Here is a 20,981-nt window from a genome sequence, read left to right on the forward strand (position 1 = left end):
GTGGTTTGGCAGAGCCATGCGAGCATCCTGAAAACATTCCATGGGATATTTAATAATTTTGTGTGATGGGGATGGCAGAGGTCCCACTTGTTGGGAAGCACTGAGGGCTGTGCTGGGGACATACATACGTGCACACACACACTGGTAAGGAATTTTTTCCTTTGTTTTGGGTTACAATGCTGAGTAATCAGCACAGCTCAGACAGGACTTGATAGAGTCTCCCCATTTTTGCTGCTGTGGATGTATTTCTGTGAAAACCCTGCAGGTTGGTGTCACTGACTGGTGTTACTGACCACTGCATTCTCTGGATCAAAGGAGAAAGGGGCTCTTTGTGCCCTTTTCTTTTTTTCAATAGTGTCCTGCTAGAATAATTAGCTTGTCTGAAGTTACTATATTTCTTCTAAACACAAGCTTCCAGAACCGAGGAAGGCCAGCAGTGTGCCTCTTACTGTCAAGGATTACCAGGAATTAATCTTTCAGTGCAAAGGCCACTAATCTCGGGCATGCAAACAGGGTTTGTTTAACTGCGTGCCAGCGCTTAGAGCAGTGATGTATGAAATCCCTGGCAAATTCAGATGCTCCTGCTGCTAATCGCCTCCCCACCTGCTCATCCAGCTCCGTCCCCTGCATCCCGGAATCTGCCTATGGGTGTCAGTCACTGGAGACGGATGGTGACACATGGAGCTGCTGGTTGCCAGCCTGGGCTCTCCTGTGCTGCCTGGCCCGCCCTGGGGCAGCTTTGCTCTCAGTAAGTCCCAGCTTTCCTGTTGTGCTGGGAGCTGCCCGGGAGCTCAGCCTGGGACTCGGATTTTTAAGCAAATAACCAAGCTGGGAGCAGTGGGAGAACTGGCTGATCTACTGACGTACGATGAGCATCTTGCCATGTTCCTGGTGCAGCTCACAGGTAACACCTGGGGGGGGGGGTGTGTGGGATTCACTGAATGTGCTACCATGTAGGATTTTCTGGAGTTGACAGAAGTAACTGTCGGAATTCTGCTGCTCTCATCAGTGTGCCTGGCCAGCCCCTGGGTCAGGTTGATGATTGTGAAGCTGTAACAGTGGTATTTAAGCCAGGAGTGCAGTAGACAAACGTGCACGAGCCCAACAGTAGTTTCTGAACCTGGGAACCAGTCTCTGAAAGGAAATGGTTGGGGACAAAATGTAACTTCAAAGCCTTGGTGTCTCTCTCCTTTCCCTTCCTTGCTGGTTTGTTTTCTCTCTGTGTTCTAATAGATTGCTGCAGGTGTACTTTGGTGTTTGCTAAAGCACACTTCTTGAGGGCTTAAAACCAGCATGTGTAATCCCATGGCACAGTGTATCCCAGAATCCAGTTTATTCCTAAAAGCACAGGGAGCTGAGCACTGCTCATTTCCTACATTTGCCAATGTTGGCAAAAGGTAAATCCTTATTTATAGTAAAGCCTGTGTCAGCCCATTTCTGGAGTTCCCCTGATGCTGGGTGGGACAAGTCTGGTAAGTGTTCAGAGGAGTCCAGGGGACTCCAAAGTGTCACCTGAGGGGTTCAGGGGGACCTGAGGCACCCCAGAAAGTGAGCTGGGGAGGTCAGAGGAGCCCAGGGGTGCCCAAAATAGAACCCAGAGGAGCTCAGAGGTTTTCATGGTACCCCAAAAGATGACCTGAGGAGGTTGGAGGACTCCAGGGGACCTGAGGGGTTCAGAGGAACCCAGGGTACCCCAAAATGTCACCTGAGGGGTTCAGAGAGACCTGGGGCACTCCAAAACAGGACACAAAATAGTTCATAAGGTTCCAGGACCCCCAAAATATGACCGTACAAGCACCGGCCTTCATGGGCTTTTTAAGTGTTATCACTGAAATGCTTTTAGGTGTGTGACAGTGTCAGAGTACCTGTTAATAGTTTTAATTGGAGTTTTGGGGCAGAGGTTTGTGTTCCTGCTGCTTTATTAACTAGTTGGATGCCTGGGAGCAGCACAATCCCATGTTTCAGTTGAGGTTTCCAGTGTGTTTGGCTCTTGGTAATGGGAGGGATCTTAAACCAGGCTTTTCAGTTCACCTCGGGGATTGTTTTGTGCTTCTTTTTTCCCCTGGTAATTAAGGAAAACAGCCAAGCTCTGTTAGCAGGGTTGGAAAACCAAGTCCTGTCCCGGGTCTGGCACGGGACCCGGTGAAGATGGATACTTCCCTTGATTTATGCCTGGAACATTGAGATCTTCCCTGTCTCTCCGGCCCCTTTCTGAGCGTGTGCTGTGAAAGCTGCATCCATATATAGCCCCAGCATGGACCTGGATTGATCCCGATGGAACGGGGTGCAGTGCATTGTTAATGCAGCCTCTCTTCCCGTAAAACACACCTCAGCACCTACTTCCAGAGGGGAAGATCACCCACAGCAACCTGCTGTGTGCCTTGCTCAGAGTCACCTTCTGCTCATCTTTAAGCATCTCCCCTTTTTCTTTTTTTTTTTTTTTTTTTTTTTTTCCCCCGATCCATTTTTTTTCTAGTGAGGAATCTTCTAGCCCAAGTTTTTTATTTTTAAATGTTTAGTCACTGCATTATGGGAGTGCCTGATGGCTCACTCCTAAAAACTGACTCTTCTGAAAACCCCTGGAGAGACGTAAGGGAAGTCCTTGGGGGTGAAGGGCACACTGGCACCTGTGCCATGTATGGCTCTGGAAATGCTGACACTGAGCTGACACTCGCTGGAAACCCAAATTTTCTCCTTCCCCCTTACCTTCTGTATAGCATTTCCCTGCAAATAGAGAAATCTGCTGATTTTGGCCTTTCCAGGCTGGCTTGCTACAGGAAAACTGAGCAAACCCCCGTGGCTTGCTCCAGTGCTGGTCCCTTCCCTCCTGAGCAGAGCAGCTTGGAATGGCCAAGGACACTTCGTTCTGCTTGGCACAAAGGACAGAGAGGTGCTTGTGTTGGTGCCTCATGGTCATAGTGGCTGAGCCTGTCAGCTTTTACCCTGCTCTGTGCCCAGGAGAGAGGATTTTCTGCAGCTTCAGCTTGCTTCTGAGCACATTTTCTGTATCCAGTGGGATGTATTTGGAGCCCCAGTTCTTGGCTGAGATGACAGGAGAGTGGCGGTCAGACCTGAAGGTGGCTGCTGGCCATGGCATTTATCATATGTAGGATGGCAAATCTGACGTAACGCAGGGTTTCTTACTTTGAAATGTGTTGGGAATCTTGTCTCTGGCTTGGTTTAACTCTTGGAGCAAATTCCATGCTGCAAGGGAGTGGCAAGCATGGTCCCTGATGGAGGTAGGTCTTGGGATCCCAGAGGTCCTTGCTGGAGGAGCTACCAGGATCTCTCGTGAGTGGCACCAAGAGTGACTGCATTCTCTCTAGTGCTGTTTCTGTAGACAGCACTACCCACAAAATATATTCACTGTGAAGGAGCTGCTCAGTTTCCAGCCTGTGCCTGCAAAGGAAAATATGCTGTGGTTCGTGATCTCATCAGCTTCCATTTTCTGTGACTTCTGAATATTTGGCTTGTGGAATTCGGGTTGGAGGCTGTGTTAGGACAGTAGTGGGCTTGTCTTTCAGTGACCTGGTACCATGTGGAGTTGTAAATGTAGAGCTTTAAATCCCAGAATGTTTTCCACCTTTGGAGGAGTTCTAGGCACTTTGGAACAGGGTATTGAAGAAGCAGGGCAGCCTTAAAACAGTTCTTGTGTTCCCATTGCCAGGCTTGGAAGAAAAAAAACCTTGTAAATGGGAATGAAGTTTCACAGCAAGTGCAAACATGGTGCAAATGTTCCTCCTTTCCTCATGTGGTGTGGTAAGGTTTTTGGGCACCTTGAGCTTCATTTGAAGCAATCCTGTTTTCTCTCTTTAAATCTTTCATCCTAATGCAGAGAATCACAGGAAGGAATTGTTGGCCTGTGAGATATCAGTTGGAAAAAAAGGCTCTAGGAAAGCCAATTCTGGAAATCTGGGAGCAGTATAATAATTTTTGGTCTCATTTATACTCTTGTGCCCTCACTGGGCTGGTGAGGCTGGTTTTGGGTTGCTCTGGGAGACATGACTGAGGTTCAAAACAGCCCCAAATCCTCCCGTGGGAGCACATGAGGGGTTTGACTCTGACCTTCTCACTTCTCTTGGTGTGGGCTCTCCACGAGGATGAACTGAGCTGCGACTGAGGAGACTGAACCCGGGTCTGGTGCCTTGGTCCCACCGTGCACAGTCACCTCTGAGCATTAACCTGACACCCCAAATTCGTACCAGCACAAAAAATGTTGCTGCATTCACGTCTGGGGATCATGTGCTGCCTCTGTGAGGGAACATATCCGATTGCGTCTGATGGAGAGCCCATAAATTATAAATTTTTTGGAAGGGGGATGTTCACGAAGTGGCTGGAGAGAACCCTTGGTCTGTTCTCCCAGGAGGGTCTCGGGTTGTCTTTGTGATGCTTTGGCTGGTTGTGGCCACATCTCTCAGCTGCCTCAGTGGTTCCCAGTGGAAGGTCAAAGGTAAATCAAAATACAGGAAACTCAGCTAAGCCTGAGGAAACTTGCAGTGCCTGTTTTGGAGGTGTGTTCCAAGGGGTGCTGTTGGTTCTGGGGCACACGCGGAGCCTGTGCCAGCCCTGCAACCTCATCTGGCTGCAGGGCAGGTATGACAAGCTGGGGAAGCTGGAGGTGAGGATCAGCTGAGGGGCTGATTTGGGATCTCCTTACTCAGTCTCTTCCTAGGGACATACAATGCCTGGAGGAACTGTGCTGCAGGCTTAGCCTGCTGCTGCTGATCATCCCAAACTGAGCACGACTCTGGGAGCTTTGGGACAGGCCTGTCCGGTCACAAAGCCAGCAGTGGTGTTCCTGTGCCTCTTCAGGAGCGTTTTACTTGCAGTTGCACCAGCCTCCCCCTCCCCTTTACTCCTCACCAGCTGTTTAAACAAGTCGTGACTAGGCTGATCTTTTGGTGCAGGAGATAACCTGGAGGAGAATTCCTCAGGAATGCTTTTAGTTACTGGCTGTCTTCCTAGGCTTTTCAGAGGGCTTGATGAATTCTGGGAATGTCCCTTCCTTTTATTTTTAAATTGTTCTTCAGGTTCCTGCCTTTGAGGCTGGGTGTTTCCAGGTAAAAATTACTTAAGAGGAGAAACAAGTACTTATTAATTACTGCTCAGTTCTCCATCGCCATGGTCTCCTCTCTTCATTTTAATGATCTCCTCTTGTTAATCCATATGCTGAAGGCAGGAGACGTGCTGGCTCACAGCATGGGGAGGGGGTGGACAGTCAGAGCTGCTGCTGAAGACTCACGAGCATTTGTAGGTTTGCTTCTGCTCCTTCTTGTATGCCAGGTTGGAACTGAAGCCTTCTGTGAGCAGTTGGGACACACTAATCCATTAGAACATTATCCATTTCCCAGGAGCTGTGTTAATTTCTGCCCTGGGCCTGAGTGAGCTGAGTCTGATCGTGGAAGGTCCCTGGGGCTGGCACGGGTGGATGGGGGGTGTGGGCCTCCTGCTCTGGCATGAGCTGGGCACTCAGTTCAGGCACTTTCTCAGGGCTTGACTCATGCCCTAACTGGCAGGGTGAGTGCTGGCGGTGCAGCGTGAGAGCTTCCTCAAGGTTTGTCCTGTTCCTAAGGAACCTGGTTGGGTTTTTTTTCCGGAAAAGAACAATAAAAATCCTTTTGCCAAGAACACAAGGAGTTTTTCCACTCCTTGTTACCTGCTGGAGCCGACTGCCTCCCTTCCCAGCACAGCCATTGGAGCCCGTGGGGCCTCCAGGTGCTCCTCCTGCACCACAGGGCGTAATCCAGCATCCCAGCTCAAAATGGGGATGGAAATCCTAGGGATAAGTGGCTGCCTGTGCTTCCCAGTAGGTTAGGAAGCAGTGGGTGAGCAGTGTCCATTGGCATTCAGGTGCTGGTCAGTGCCAGGTGTCTCCTGTCAGAGCAGGGTGTCTGTCCATCCTGGTGACAGCAGTGTCCAGCTCTATCACTGCTTGTCCATGTCATTCCCTACTCCCAAGTGTGGGAAAGCTCTTGTTCAAGTTTAATGCTGCCTTTTCCATCATCTGGATAATAATGGAGGTAAACCCTACAATTTCTCCTTTTCCTTTCTCCTTGTGTCTTCCCTGTGTACGGCCTCCCTATTTTTAACCTGGGGCACCCAGATTTGTTTTCCTGAGCCCTCATGACCTGTGTGACATTTTGACTTTGGAATACCTAAGACACAGCATTGTAGGCTTCCTGCATAGCCAGACGTGACTATTGTTGTTGCCAGCTGAATAGTCGTTATTTTTTTGGCTGCTCCTGGCGTTCTCACTTTTCAGTGGCTCGGAGAAGAGCCCTCCAGGCTCCCTGTGTCCACTCAGCTATTTACAGCCGCACCCAGCGGCCGTGTTTATTAAGTTCTTGAAAGTGGAATCCTCTGGAATAGAAATCACAGCACTGCAGAGTGTCTGGAGGAAGGTTTGGTACAAATGCCTCGGCCCAGCGGTGCGTTGGGACGGGCTAATTGTCGTCTTTGGTGCTCTGGTAGTTCTGCTGCTTCCCCTTGGAATTGTGGTTATTTTTCTCGCTTTTTATGAGTCTAGAAAAGGGACTTGTTGGGTTTTTCTATTTTTTTTTCTTTTTTTTTTTTCATTGTCTGTTTAGAGTGAGTTTGCTGAGAAAAAGGTAAATCAAACTAAATATTTTAATGCTCCTTCAGTCTCACATCCCTACAAGTGCTAACTGTGACAGAAGGTGGAGTGAGGAACTGGATGCTCAGTTCAGAGCACTGGGCTCTTTTGAGCCTGCAGAAAAGGACGCTCAGAGGGGACCTTCTCCCTCTCTACATCTCCCTGGCAGGAGGGTGGAGCCAGGTGGGGATCAGGCTCTGCTCCCAGGGAACAAGGGACAAGAGGAAACAGCCTCAAGCTGTGCCAGAGGAGGTTTAGATTGGATATTAGGGAAAATTTCTCTACAGAAAGACTTGTCAAGCCCTGGCACAGCTGCCCAGGGCAGTGGTGGAGTCACCATCCATGGAAGTGTTCAGAAAACATGTGGATGTGCCACTTGAGGACATGGTTCAGCGGTGGTGGTGCTGGTTGACAGTTGCACTTGATGATCTCTAAGGTCTTTTCCAACCATAACGATTCTGTGATTGTTTTGTTTTGTTTTTCTTTTAGGCTTAAACCACCTGCCCTTTGGTCCTGCCAGCACTGCCGAGTCCCTGCAGCTGGGCAGCGCTGCTGGCCCCCAGGTGTCGGAGAGCCCGGCCGAGGATGGCAGTGATCCGGGAAAGAGGAAGAGAGCAATTCCTCCAGGTGAGCTGAGTGGCAGCTCCACTGCTGGCAGCAGGGAAGGGATCCATGCAGCAAAGCCTAAAATCCAGCTGCTGTGCTGGGTGTTTGGTGGGGAAGGGTGGGAAGGTCTGGTATGCCTGGAGCCATGCTTGGGTTGTGGGATCTCTACAGATGGGAGCACGGAGATAGAATAAGGGGGAATGGCCTCACAGGAACAGGGCAGGGTTAGATGGGATATTGGGAAGAAATTCTTCCCTGTGAGGGTGGGGAGGCCCTGACACAGATTGCCCAGAGAAGCTGTGGCTGCCTCATCCCTGGAAGTGTCCAAGGCCAGGGTGGAGCAGCCTGGGCTGGTGGAAGGTGTCCCTGCCCATGGCAGGGGGATGCAATGGAATGGTCTTAGAGCTGTTAATTGCAGTGGATAAACCATAACTGAGGTGCTTTGAGGTGTTTTCCTAGGCCTGGCTGCTGTAAATGTTGGCTGCTCCAGAGGGCCAGCACCAGTTGTTTTTTTTCCCGTCTGGCTCTTCCCTGAGTGTTGGGCTCAGCTGTGGTTCTGGGTGCTGACACTGCAGAGCCTCACTGGGCAGCGTGTGCCCTGCAGCAGAGCTGGGAGCTGCTCTGAGCTCTTAATCACTTTTATTTTCCTCTCAGCAGATGGTGGCAGAAATCTGAGCCTGGACTCCATTCCGATGGGATTGCCAATGTCCGACCCGACCGCCTGGGCCACCGCCATGAACAACCTGGGGATGGCTCCCATGGGCATGACAGGACAGCCCCTCCTGCCTGGTGAGCTGAGCCAGGCCCTGCCCACCTTTCCTTTGGGACAGGTCTTTGGGAATAACCTGTTTCAGTGCACTTGGGTAAACACCCGCCACGTACAAAACACGTGGACAAGCTGTGCTTGAAATGCATTAAATCTGCAAGGGATTTATTTAGAGACCTCGTTTGAGAGGATACATATTTTTAAATGCAAATGGGGTGCATCCAGGTATTCTGCAGTGGATCAGGAGGAAGAAGGTGCCACGCAGAGCTCAGGAAACCAGTGATGCCCAGGAACACGTTACTCTAAGCTGAACTGGAATGGCTCAAAAGGAAGGGTGGGAGGGAGATAAAGGGGAAAGCAAGAGGGCAGCAAATTGGATATGGCAGAAATTAGTGGAAGATTCTGCTCCAGGAATGACCACCTTGTCCAGAATACATGTGCATAGGTCAGTCATCCTGTCCAGGATGAAAGAGCTCCTGTGAGAACAGAGCTGGGCTGTGCTTGGTTTCCCCGCAGTGCAGAACTTTGGGCATCGAAGTCCTGAACTGACCTGACCATTCCAGTGCTTTGCTGCACTAAGGAGGATGCTCTCTCCTGCCTGAACTCTTGCCTGCTCACCTGGGGAGGGAATGTCAGTGTTGGCAGGACTCTGCAATCCCCTTTCTGCTCTTTTGGCACAGAGCAGGTTGTTTGCTGTGCAGCCCGTAGATATTTAACAGCATCACTTAACTTGCCCGAAGTTTTGCCTGCAGTCTGTGCTCTTGGAATAATAGAATCATGGAATGGTTTGGGCTGGGAAGGACCTTTAAGCTCATCTTGGTCTACCCCCTGCCATGGGCAGGGACACCTTCCATTAGACCAGGTTGCTCCAAGCCCATTTGTCACAGGTGTCTTTCTGTGGACAAACCTCACTGGGAAGCGCTTGGCACTAGATGGGAGCTGGTGTCTACAGAGGGGAGAAGGAAGTAGTTTATTTTAACAGAGAGAAGTTATTTGACTGAGGCAATCAGCAATGAAATAGTTTTAAAAAGTTGTTTTAGGGCACAAATCTGAAGTTTGGTGTTGCCATGTTCCCTCTCTGGTGGTTATTCAGCTGATTTTCACTGTCACCTGTGAGAGTGTACCTCGTTTGCTGTCCAAGTTCACAGTTGCTCTGTGACTCCAATCCCTCACCTGACTCCCTTATTCTCTCTCCCTTTTAGACTTTGATCCTGCTCTTGGGATGATGACTGGAATCCCTCCGATCAACCCCATGATGCCAGGCTTGGGGATCGTCCCACCCCCCATCCCTCCAGACATGCCTGCTGTGAAGGAGATCATCCACTGCAAGAGCTGCACTCTCTTCCCTCCTAACCCACGTAACTGTGCTTTGTCCTGTCTCTGTAGCAATATCTGTGTGCTTATATTTATGTAAAGCCCAGGGGTGTGTGAGAGAAGGGCCATTCCTGTACCTGGGCACAGCAGCTCTGGACTGAGTCGCTGTGACTCACTGCTGGCAAAAAGGTGACAGGGCAACAGGAAAAGCCTCTTCCTGTCACTGACTGTTTGCCATTTCCGGGAACAGCCTTTTCAGTTGTTAGGTTGCACTTCCTGGATATTTGAAGTCTTTATCTAAGGCTTGGAGGTGAGGGGCATGGTCCATGCTGAGCCATGGGAGGGCTCTGGGGTTTGCAGAATGCGGTGGAAGGAGAGCAGAGGCAGATGGAAGTTAGAGAGAACACTGAAGAAACACAGGGCTCACCAGGCTATGTCAGGAAACTGGGATCCCCTTCAGATTGGCTGATGACCTTTTCTCCTCACTTCTTTGATTAGAAGCAGAGGGGTGAAAACCAAAACAGAGATGATACAGGGACATGTCTGTCATTGGTAGTGCGGATCTGTGTGGGAGGGTGTAGCTCAGGCAGGAGAGTCTGGAGAGTGTGGAGTTGCAGCACAGAGAATCCTCTCTATACATTTGCCAGGTATTATTTACACTAGGACAGTTTTTTAAACTGTGATTTTGTAGCACCTCCCATCATAAAGTTTTGAGTCCCTGGCGCTGCTCGTGTTCTGTGACAGCAGCTCAGCGAGCTCTGCTTGCACTTGGGAGGGTGTTTGAAGGGCTCCAGGCGCCTGAGATCTTTTGTTTGGAAACAGGCAGGTAAACGTGTCCTTGAAGGATGCCAGAAAGGTGTGGTCATCTCTCAGGAGAGGTGGACAGATGGAAGGCGCACGTGCTGACGAGCCTAAAACCGACCTGCTCTGATTCCTCTCTTCAGATCTTCCCCCTCCAGCCACGAGGGAGAGGCCCCCGGGGTGCAAGACGGTGTTTGTTGGAGGGCTGCCGGAAAACGGGACGGAGCAGATCATCATGGAGGTGTTTGAGCAGTGCGGGGAGGTCATCGCTATCCGCAAGAGCAAGAAGAACTTCTGCCACATCCGCTTTGCTGAGGAGTTCATGGTGGACAAGGCACTTTACCTGTCTGGTGGGTGTGCTTGTCTCAGACAGCAGCTTAAAATTCTGGGACAGAGATGTGGTCCTGCCTTTATGGGTGGAGCAATGGGATTTGGAGCAGATTTGTCTAGTGCTGTGTCAGTTTGCCCTTCTGCTGCCGGTGCATTTCTCCTTAAATACATGTAAGGTAAAACATACAGATTTCCCAAGAATGCCAAGGCAGTGGAAGGATGAAAAAAAGGTATATTGAAGATGCGAGGACCACTTCTTAATGGTGCTGCACACACCGGGCCCCAGGGGAAAAGAGGCAGTGCCCCGCCTTCTCCAAGGCCTTTTGTATCTTCTCTCTCTCCTCACACACCCTCTCTGGCCAGAGGAGGCCTTGTACATGTCTGCAAAGATGTTATCTCTCTGCATGCCAGGGAGAGAGGCAGCTTGCTCACAGCTCCTCCCTGCAACTTTCTCTGAAGTGCAGAAGGGAGAACAAAAAACATTTGACCTGTTTGAGAAGGCATTTTACAGTCTTCCTAAGCAAAACTGAGTTCTAGCTTTCTGTCACAAATTCTCCTGAAACCATTTCTGTCTCCACAGACAGCAATGCTTTGCCACCTGCAAACCTCCCCAAAATATTGGGCTGAGGTAGAGTCCATCCCCATCTCACCTGGATAAACATCCAGCTGACTCTATAGACGGTGCTTAAGGGTCCTGTAAAAACTGGCTGTTGCTCCCAATTGCTTATGAATTGGCTGGTGTGCTTGACTTTTATGGGGATTTTTTCCCTTTTAGCCATCAAAGCTGAATCCCCCTTTCCCCTCGAGCTCCTTGAACCCCACATAAGCCTGACCACTTGTCATCCCCCCCCAGGCTACCGCATCCGGCTGGGCTCCAGCACGGACAAGAAGGACACGGGGCGCCTGCACGTGGATTTTGCGCAGGCCAGGGACGACCTGTACGAGTGGGAGTGCAAGCAGCGGATGCTGGCGCGCGAGGAGCGCCATCGGCGGCGGCTGGCGGAGGAGCGATTCCGCCCGCCCTCCCCGCCGCCCGTCGTCCACTACTCTGACCACGAGTGCAGCGTGGTGGCCGAGAAGCTGAAAGGTGGGGGACTCAATTAGGTTGGAAAAGACCTCTGAGGTCATCGAGTCCAACCTCTGACCCAACACCACCTTGTCAATTAGAGCGTGCACTGAGTGCCTCATCCAGTCTTTACTTAAACACCTCCAGGGGTGGTGACTCCACCACCTCCCTGGGCAGCCCATTCCAATGCCCGGTCACTTCTTCCTAATGTCCAACCTAAACCTCCCCTGTTGCATATTAAGGCTGTGCCCTCCTGTCCTACTGCTGGTTGCCCGGGAGAAGAGACCAACCCCCACCTCACTGCAACCTCCTTTCAGGGAGTTGTAAAGAGATATTGGGGAATCCACCACTTCCCATGGCTGATTGTTCCCATTGTGAAAAATTGACCTCCTGTGCCCAGTCTCCCCAGGAGTACCCATTCCCCATCATCTTTTCCATGTGACTCCTTGTAAAAAAAAGAAGTTTCCGTATTCTTTGTAGCCACCCTGTATATCCTGGAACACTGTGACGGGGTCTCCCCTAAATCTTATTTTCTCAAGACTGAACAAACCTCTCGAGTGCAAGAAACTTGTGCAGATCAAAACTGTTCAGTACAAGTTTCCTCCAGAAAATTTTGGTTAAGGTTAAAAGGACTAGTATAAGTCCTAATACCTTCTTTGAAGCCCGAGACCCATGTTTGACCTGATGATTTTGGAGCTGGAGGATATTTCCTTTCACAAAAGGGTACATCTGAGTAGACATGTAGTTTTCCAGGAGGTTTCTAGCAGTTGGTCCTCCTCTTGTTGCACCTCAGCAGATGATTTGCTCCATCAGCTTGGTTTTAGACTTTGCCTGCCTTTGTACAGCCATGGGTTCAGGTCATTCCATGCTTCCAGGGGTTGTGATGAGCCCCCTGAAGGAAGCTGACCATTGAAAGAGCAGTTCAGCGCCAGGGAAACGGCCTGAAAACTGCCCAGGCAACCCCATACCTGTGGTGTAAAGTTGTCCTTTCTTGCTGCAGATGACACAAAGTTTTCAGAAGCCATCCAGACCTTGCTGACCTGGATAGAGCGTGGGGAAGTGAACAGGAGAACCGCCAACAACTTCTACTCCATGATCCAGTCGGCCAACAGCCACATCCGCCGGCTCGTCAACGAGAAAGCGGCTCACGAGAAGGAGATGGAAGAAGCGAAAGAGAAGTTCAAGCTGGCTCTCTCAGGGATCCTGGTGCAGTGTGAGTAGTGCTTCCACACTGGGTGTTGGTTGTCTGGTGTAGGGAAAGCTCTCAGTTTCTAGTCTGGAGAGGCCACACTGAAAGGGCTCCAGGAAAAGAAGTGGCAGTGGCTTCCACGCAGCTACAGCTCATTTAGAATCAGGTGTCATTCACGTGGCAAAAATCCCTCGTGGTACTTTTTGCTGGGGTAAGAGTCCCCATCTAGGGGGGAGGAGAGAATGAATGCTGAATTTGTTTCCTCTTTTAATTATTGTCTGTTAGTAGTTCTGTCATCTTTTCAACTCCTCCTGTACACAGACAAGGTAAGTTCCTGGGAATCTGGTGCCTCAGCGAAGTGTGCAGGATTTATTCACCAAAGGTAGGACACAGCAGAGTGTTTCCAACAGCCTGATGCAGAACCTGGGTCTTTCAAGTCCCAGTGCTTTATTAAACGAGGAAATAAGGAAGAGGCATGGACTGTATTAATTTCAGGATGTGTTTTGTAACAGTTCCTCAGACCTGTCATTGCCTCTTACACATCTTTGCTTAAGTAAATCTGAGTATTTTTACTTCTTTATGAGTACCTTCCCCACAATTGTACTAATTTTCTTTGATCCTTTTGCCTAGGTTGTGAACATTCTTAACTTTTGGTTTTATATCTGATAATTTTAGCTGTTACTTGATTTTTTTTTTTAATTCCTTTTTTTTTTAAATTCCGTTACTGTTACAAAATACGGGCACACGGTCCAGAGGGACATACATTGAGCACTGCAGAGTAAGTAGTAATAGAGACTAGTGTGTCACTCCACTCCCTAAAACACAACTGACACCTCAGCCACTCTTAGGTTGCTCTGAGGAGCAGGGAGATGCTGTAACCCTTACAAAACAAAAACTACTGCATTCACAAGCATAAAATCCCAATCAGGTAGATGTGCTTTGTGCTGTGGGTGAGCGCTCAGCCAAGGAGAAGCACTTTGTATATCCAAAATGCTTTGGGAATTTTCTTGGGAAACAGAAAGAATAAATTTCAGGACCAAGAAAAGCTGATGGAAGGTGCCTGGATCCTTTCCCTGTGGGTCACACGGGCTGTGGCACCGTCCTTCGGGATGTCCCAAGGGCCAGAACTCACGGCTGTACCTCATCATGCCATTGTGGATGGCGAGTCCTTCCCCCCTGGACTCCTTACGCTCCCAGCCAGTCTTGCACAGCAGATCTGGATATTTTTCAGCACACACATGCTGCCTTTTTTCCACATGTCCTGCCTTTTTCCCAGCTGAGAGCAGAGCCCGTGTCCCAGTCGGTCGTTACCCGGGAGTGTTTGGCAGGGGCCTGGTGAAGCCCACACTTCTCTTTCCGGGCACTGAGCCTCTTCCCTGAGCGTAGCATCAGCACAGTACAGTGTTATAAGAAAAGGGTAGCCAAACCACCTGCCTGATTCCACTTTTTTACTCCTTTACTCCTCTTGTTCGGCCTCTCTGGATGCTATTCGGGCCCGATTTGCTGCTGATTTGACTCTCCAGTCGAGCAGATAGTGGCCGTGTACCATTCTGCCTCCAAACAAAAGGCTTGGGACCATTTCACGAAAGCTCAGCGTAAGAACATCAGCGTGTGGTGCAAACAAGCAGAGGTTGGTAATCTTTTCTTGTGTTAGAATCCTCCAGCACGGTCTCTTGCTTGTCAGGGTGTTGATGTTGAGTGTGCTCGATGCTCGCGTGGATAACAACACCTTCGTTCACAGCGCGAGGTGGGAGTTGCTCACCCGGCTCTCGTGTTGCAGGTAATAAATTTCCTCTTGGTGTTCGTGTCACTTGTAGCGATACATCGAGACCTGTCTGCTGATTTTCAAGTTGTGCACAGTGATAGTAGTAATAATAGTAATAACAATAAATATTGACTTTTGTTCTGCTGGTTTTAATATTAAAGGGAGAGGGATTTCAAGAGAGATGGTAAAAAAAACCACCACCACAACAACAAACCCTAAATGTCATCAGAATCTGTTTTATCACATTTTTATGTGATATTTTGACCTCAAGAGATGGAATTAATTGCAACTGGACAGCCTGGGAGGCTTGAGGGAGGATGTTTTCATGTTTGTGTATTCATCCCATGTAGTGACATAGTGAAATATTGGATTTAAAAGTGATGACAAGGATGGGGCTGATGGAAGAAGGCTTATCACTCCTACTGCTCTTCCTGCAGGAGGAGGAATAGTTCTCAGTCTGATAAGGTTTGATAAAATCAGATAAGGGAGTCAGGCAGAATGTCAGAAAATAGGAAGCTAAGGTAAAGAAAGGGTGTCCATTGGGAACGTGGTGGTCTGGGCAGATGTTTGTCCTGGGGTCTGTGACCCAGGTGCAGGACCTTGCACTTGGCCTTGTTCAGTCTCATGAGGTTTGATCCCACTCCTCCACACTGTCCTGGTCCCTTCGGTTGTCATTCCTTACCTCTAGTGTAAATCTTCCTGCAGTTCTGTGTGAATCAGTAGTGCTGGATCACACCCAGCCAGGGCCCTTCTGGTAACAAGCAGATGATCCACCCTCTGCCATGGTGGAACACTAAATGGCCGTGTTGTCCTGGGAAGTTTCCAGCTGTGATCTCCCCACGGGAGTGCACTTCTGGGACTTTGAAATTCCCACTGAGCCAAAGCTTTGTAGCAGCTAATGGAGGAGCCAAGGTTTCCTCTCCATCTGAGAAGCCAGGTGCAGTGTGACTCAGACCCTTCCTGCACCCTGAGCCCCAGTGCTACTGTCCTTCCCTGCTTTCCAATTGCTTGCTATGGCTGGGGTGGGAGCTCTCTCTCCAGCTGGAGATGTCTTTTGTTCCAAGGTAAGTTCTCCTGGTGGGAAGAGGCTGTGAGACCACTGGTGAAGCCTCTTTCAAGAGCACTTGCTGCTGGGCTCAGCTTGCTCCTCTCCCCCAGCTTAGGGTCTGCTCTTAAATGAAGATGGACCCACAAATGCTGGTTCTTGTACAGATTTTGACAGATATATATATATATATATATATGTATATAAACATTGCTAGCATATTCAATTTAAAATGTCTCTTACCTCGCTGTAGATATCAGGTGCTGGGTAAAGGGTGTCTCAGCCTTTTGGGGTCACCTTGAGGAGGTCTCTGCTCAAGGGACACCCCACCCTGCTGCTGCACAGGTGGGCTCAGGGGGCTGCAGGTATTTGTAGTGCTAAGAGATGGACCTGTAGGCAAACCTCCTTTGCTGTACATGCAGGTGTGCAGCTGTAGCAGTCTTGGTTTGGTCTGTCCCAGCTCAGGCTGTGACTTCTGGCTCCAGAGTATTTAAGGTTGAGCACTATTCCTTCTGGTTTGCACAGCAAGTCCAACTTGTCTCGTCACAAGAGCAGGAGGAAGATGGAAGAGTCAGTAACTCCAGTAGCACTGACAGATTGACTCATGCTGGATATTGCCCTTGATTTAAGTCATCTGTGCTGATTTTTAAATCGTTTCCCCTTTCTTGTATCATGGAGTTGTGTTTTGCAGACTTGTATTTCAGCAGCTTTTCATCCAGCCAAGCTGTTCCTTCTAATCCATATTGAAATTCCCTCTACTTTCTGAACCTCAGGAAATCCGTAACATCCATAACGATGAGCTGATGGGTATCCGGAGAGAGGAGGAGATGGAAATGTCTGATGAAGAGATAGAAGATCCATCAGAGATGAAAGAAACAGAAGAATCAGGTAAAATCAATTTTTACAGCTCATAAAGTGCTTGTCTTCAGCGGTTTCTTTCAGGAGGCCCATTCTGAGTGTTTTGTACCCCAAAATGGTCATGGGCAGAGCAGAATCAGTCCAGTTCCCTGGAGCTGTTTCCTCTCAGTGCCTGGGTCTGCAGCCAGAGTTTCACTGCTCCCTGCCATGGTCAGGGGAACCTAAAGCAGTATCTGAGCTGCCGTCCCTAGTGGAGTGTACTGGGATTAATGGAGCTCGCTGTGGAGGAGTTGGAAGCTTTCTCCAGAGGATCGAGCAAAGCTCTGCCTTATGAAAGCTGATCCTGGGACAGCAGCTCAGCAGCAGTGTTATACTACAAACCCACAGTCTGCCTTCTCCTGGAGATCACAGAATCCCAGGATGGTTTGGGTTGGAAGGGACCTTAAAGATCATCCAGTTCTACCCCCTGCCATGGGCAGGGACACTTTCTGCTAGACCAGGTTGTTCAAGTCTCACCCAACCTGTCCTTGGACAATTCCAGGGATCCAGGGGCAGCCACAGCTTCTCTGGGCAACCTGTGCCAGAGCCTTCCCCCCCTCACAGGGAAGAATTTCTCCCAATATCCCATCTAACCCTGCCCTCTGGCAGTGAGAAGCCATTCCCCCTGGTCCTGTCATGCCAGGCCTTTGTCCAAAGTCCCTCTCCAGCTCTCCTGGAGCTGCTTTAGGCACTGGAAGGGGCTCTGAGGTCTTCCTGGGGCCTTGTTTTCTCCAGGCTGAACACCCCCAGCTCTCCCAGCCTGGCTCCAGAGCAGGGAGGGGCTCCAGAGGCACTCCAGCCCTGTGATATCCCAAACAGTGCTCGGGAGGCATTTCTTTGGGTGCTCAGCACTTGTCACCGGGAGCTGCTGAGCCCCTGTATACGGTGAGGAGGGGTGGGGGGGAAGAAGCACCCAGGGGCTTGTTGCCCCCCGATGTTTGACTTGTGTTGTGTCCCCAGCGCTGGTGTCGCAGGTGGAGGCGCTGAAGGAGGAGAACGACAGCCTGCGCTGGCAGCTGGACGCCTATCGCAACGAGGTGGAGCTGCTCAAGCAGGAGCAGGGCAAAGCCTCCCGGGACGAGGACACCACCAAGGAGCAGCAGATGAAGCTCCTCCAGCAGGCCCTGCAGGGCATGCAGAAGGTGGGACTGGAATTTTCCAAAGCAGAGGCAAACGGGGCTGGGATTGGAGGGGACACACGTAAAAACACTCCGGCTTTAGTGGGATCCAAACCGGCAAATGGGAGCGACTTTGTCGTTACCAGCGTTGCCAAAAACACCCCTAAACGACCTAACATTTCAGCCAGTGACTGTATGAGCTGATGAGTCACGTCAAAGCGATTCCTAGTTCGTGGATTCCTTGTGTGGTCTTTGCTTGACCCTGCTGTGACTTCCAAAGTACCGAGGCTGTGCTTACATGCTCCATAACTGAGTAAGAAAGTGGGAAATCCATCCACTGGTGATGGAATTATTGTCCCATATTTACAGAGCATGCTAATAGGCAAAGGCATTTCTAAGGTACATTGTAGATTCTTTTGGGTTTATGCTTTACCTTGTAGTAGTTCTGGATATGACCTGTCTGGTCTTCATGGGAAAGCCCTCCTTTGTTTTATAGTCTTTAAATAGTAGGAGGTGGAAGGCAGGTGAAGAACTGAGTTTATCTTTTCTCTTCCAGCATCTTTTGAAAGTCCAAGAGGAGTACAAAAAGAGAGAAGCAGAGTTAGAAAAAGTGAAAGAAGACAAATTAAAAGTAGAAACGTTACTAGAAAACCTGAAGGAGCAGGTATGTGTGTCATCCTAGGCTTCTTTGTGCAGTCTTTGGGTTCCGTGGTCCATCAGGGGCGTGGTGAAGGACCTCTGTCCTCCTGTAATCTTGTAGAGGATGCCCAGCCCTGGTAGGAGCAGTTGTCCTTGGAAAGTGAGGAAAAATGAGCTGTTAAATTAGAGGATGTCTGTCAGTAATGGACCCGCTGGTTGCTTCATGTACCTGTGAGAGCAGCTGTATAGATAAATAGTAACTCTCATTGTACAGTGTTGGGGAATGGGGTTTTCTGCAATCTGAGCTTTACAATATAAGGAAAAAAGTCTCAGTTATCAGACACTGATTTTTAGAGTTGTGGTTTAGGGGCATGTTTTGATCTGCCCTCCGTAAACCACTATGGAATTGAAAGTTTTGGTCAGTGGTGTAATATTTTTATGCTTGCTTTATTCCAAATGTAAATGCATAGTGCTGCTTCTCAGGTGTGATTCACTCTGTTTTCATTGTGGATCCTGCATGAATCTACACTTACTTGGTCCTCTCCTCTAAAGCACAGAGACAATAACACAAGAAACATGAGGCAGTGCTACTCCCCATGGCCCACAGAGCCAGACGCTGGGTTTTATCTCAGATTTTCAATCTTTAGCCCTGTTTTTTGTGCCATGAGCTAGGGAAGACAATGAATGTCCTTCTAGGAACTAAAAATGGCTTTGTATATCCCAGTAGTGGTCAGAGCAGGACCTTCAGAAGAGAAATAACAGATTATCATCAGTAATCTTTCCTTTCTTTGCCCATATATAGCAGAGCATGGCAGATGAAGAGGACAAGGAGGGAGATGCAGCTGATTGTCAAGGGAATGTGAGTCCAAGAGCTTCTTTTCTCTTATTTCAGACAGAATCTCTGCCTGATGGAGTAATGACACCTTAGTGTAAAATGAGTAGTGGTTTATGGGTTGGTTTGTGCGAGGTGTATGAGCCTGGTACAGACAGACTGGCTTCATGTCCAAGGGAGAGGCTCTTCCCCCAGAGGGTAGTTGGGCACTGAACAACATCCCTGGATCAGCTTCCACAGGGCAGAGCTTTGCTTTCTGCTCTGGAATGTGGAAGCTCAGGCCATTGGGGCACAGCCTCAGCCCTGTGTAGCTGAGAACTGCACTGGTGTATGAATTTGAGCAAACCCAGGGGACAATTCAGTTCTATGTTTGTCACTGGCCCCCCTCCAGCCCGTCTCACTGTTGACTGGAAGCCGTTCCCAATTATAGCTGTCCACAGCTCTCAGGCCACTGGAATTCCACATAAAACTCAGGAATAAAAGCAAGTCCTGCTTTTGGTGCACACACCATCTTTTCATCGCTGTCAGACTTGTGTTTATTTCAGAGATAATAAATTATGCCAAATTCTGGTTTAATTCAGAACCACAAACTCAAGTCAGGGATAGTCTGATCCTAAACCCTATGTGGCCCCTGGGCACTTGGTCCATCACATTTGCCTCAGCTGGGGCATTTGAAAATTAAACCTCTTCAGCTGAATTAGCCGTGGCAAGGCTTCTTGCTCTGGTTTGTATTTTGTTATTTAAAACACGGCCCTTCCGGAGCAGACATCGTGCCACAGAGCAGGGCTGGTGCACTGAGTGTGGTGGCATCTGGCTGAACTCCATGGGCTTTTCATCTCATCTGGTAAATCACACACAGGACCATGGACACGGCTGGGCTTTGTTGGAAGTGTTTTGGGACATAAGCAATGGATACACCAGTGATGGGTGCAGTGGCTCAGAGAAACAGGCGAGCTCTGAGCCTGGCCCTGCCTCTGCCTGCTGTGCCAGGGGGGCTGCTCTTGCCTGCAACAGGCCCTGTGGTTTTGTTCTGCAGGAGAGCAGCACATCCAGAGTTTGTGCCTGCAGCCAGGAGAAGGAATGTCCAGTGGAGAAGACGTTGAGCAACAGTCCTGTGAAATCTGAACGAGAAGTTCTCTTAGTTGGTGAGTTCTGAGGGGCTTGGTGGTGATGCTGAGCTGGGGGGCACTTGCTTCAAGGTGGCCTCGCACTCCCTCTGGCCTCCTCTGGTTCCTTCGGTTATCCCAGGGGAGGTGGGAGTCCTGGAACCATGGAAAACCTCAAGCTTTGGCCCAAGGCCGGTGTTCCCGGCTGGTTCTTGTCTCATGACAATGACATTTGTGGTGTTCCTTTCCCCAGGAATAATTTCCACGTTTCTCCACGTGCATCCCTTTGGAGCCAGCATTGAGTACATCTGCTCCTACCTGCAGCGTCTGGACAGCAAGGTGGGCGTGGGGGTTGGACAGGGAGGACTGCAGGAATCTGTTCCCTGCAGGAATCTGCTGGGCAGGGTGAACTTTCTTGGAATCACACGATGGTTTGGGTGGGAAGGGATCTTAAAGCCCATGTCGTTCCACCCCCTGCCATGGGCAGGGACACCTTCTACTAGACCAGGTTGCCCAAAGCAGCTCAGCTTTGGGGTTCACCACCAACCCCAAGTGCAACATCCACATGGCTTTAAAATCCTTCCAGGGATGGGGACTGCACCACTGCCTTGGGCAGGGAAAAATCTCCGTATCTTTGTATTTTTGTTTATTCTGTTGAAGTTTGCTGCCTTTGGGCAGTTTCCCTTTATTTTCCTTGTCCTTATGACCTCCAAGGAGAGGAGCAAACAACCATCTTGTATATCAAACGTCTCACACCCTGTTTGTATGTGTTTTCTCTAAACTGAGCAGTCACTCTGAGCGAAGTTCTTGGGTTTTATTGATCCTGTCACCCTTCCCTGGGCCTGTTCTGTCCCTGATCCTGTTGGTGGGATCCTTTTTAGGGAGTGCTGTGCA

General features: G+C 49.6%; 1 protein-coding gene across 1 annotated transcript; it reads left to right on the forward strand.

The window, feature by feature from the left end:
• Nucleotides 1-778: 778 nt before the first annotated feature.
• On the forward strand, nucleotides 779-20,850 carry ENOX2 (ecto-NOX disulfide-thiol exchanger 2; the record flags this gene model as incomplete). The annotated part of the gene is made up of 14 exons (XM_027897865.1): nucleotides 779-904; nucleotides 7,103-7,240; nucleotides 7,877-8,008; nucleotides 9,188-9,343; nucleotides 10,244-10,450; nucleotides 11,284-11,517; nucleotides 12,497-12,709; nucleotides 14,209-14,315; nucleotides 16,269-16,383; nucleotides 17,353-17,534; nucleotides 18,067-18,174; nucleotides 18,952-19,008; nucleotides 20,018-20,126; nucleotides 20,341-20,850. Coding segments are annotated over exons 1-14 (2,290 nt in total), but the record flags the coding sequence as incomplete, so codon positions are not given.
• Nucleotides 20,851-20,981: the final 131 nt, after the last annotated feature.

The sequence above is a fragment of the Empidonax traillii genome, unplaced genomic scaffold (assembly GCF_003031625.1).
Source record: "Empidonax traillii isolate 1590-97213 ecotype Southwest subspecies unplaced genomic scaffold, ASM303162v1 scaffold565:size409173, whole genome shotgun sequence".
NCBI classification, from domain to species: Eukaryota; Metazoa; Chordata; class Aves; order Passeriformes; family Tyrannidae; genus Empidonax; species Empidonax traillii.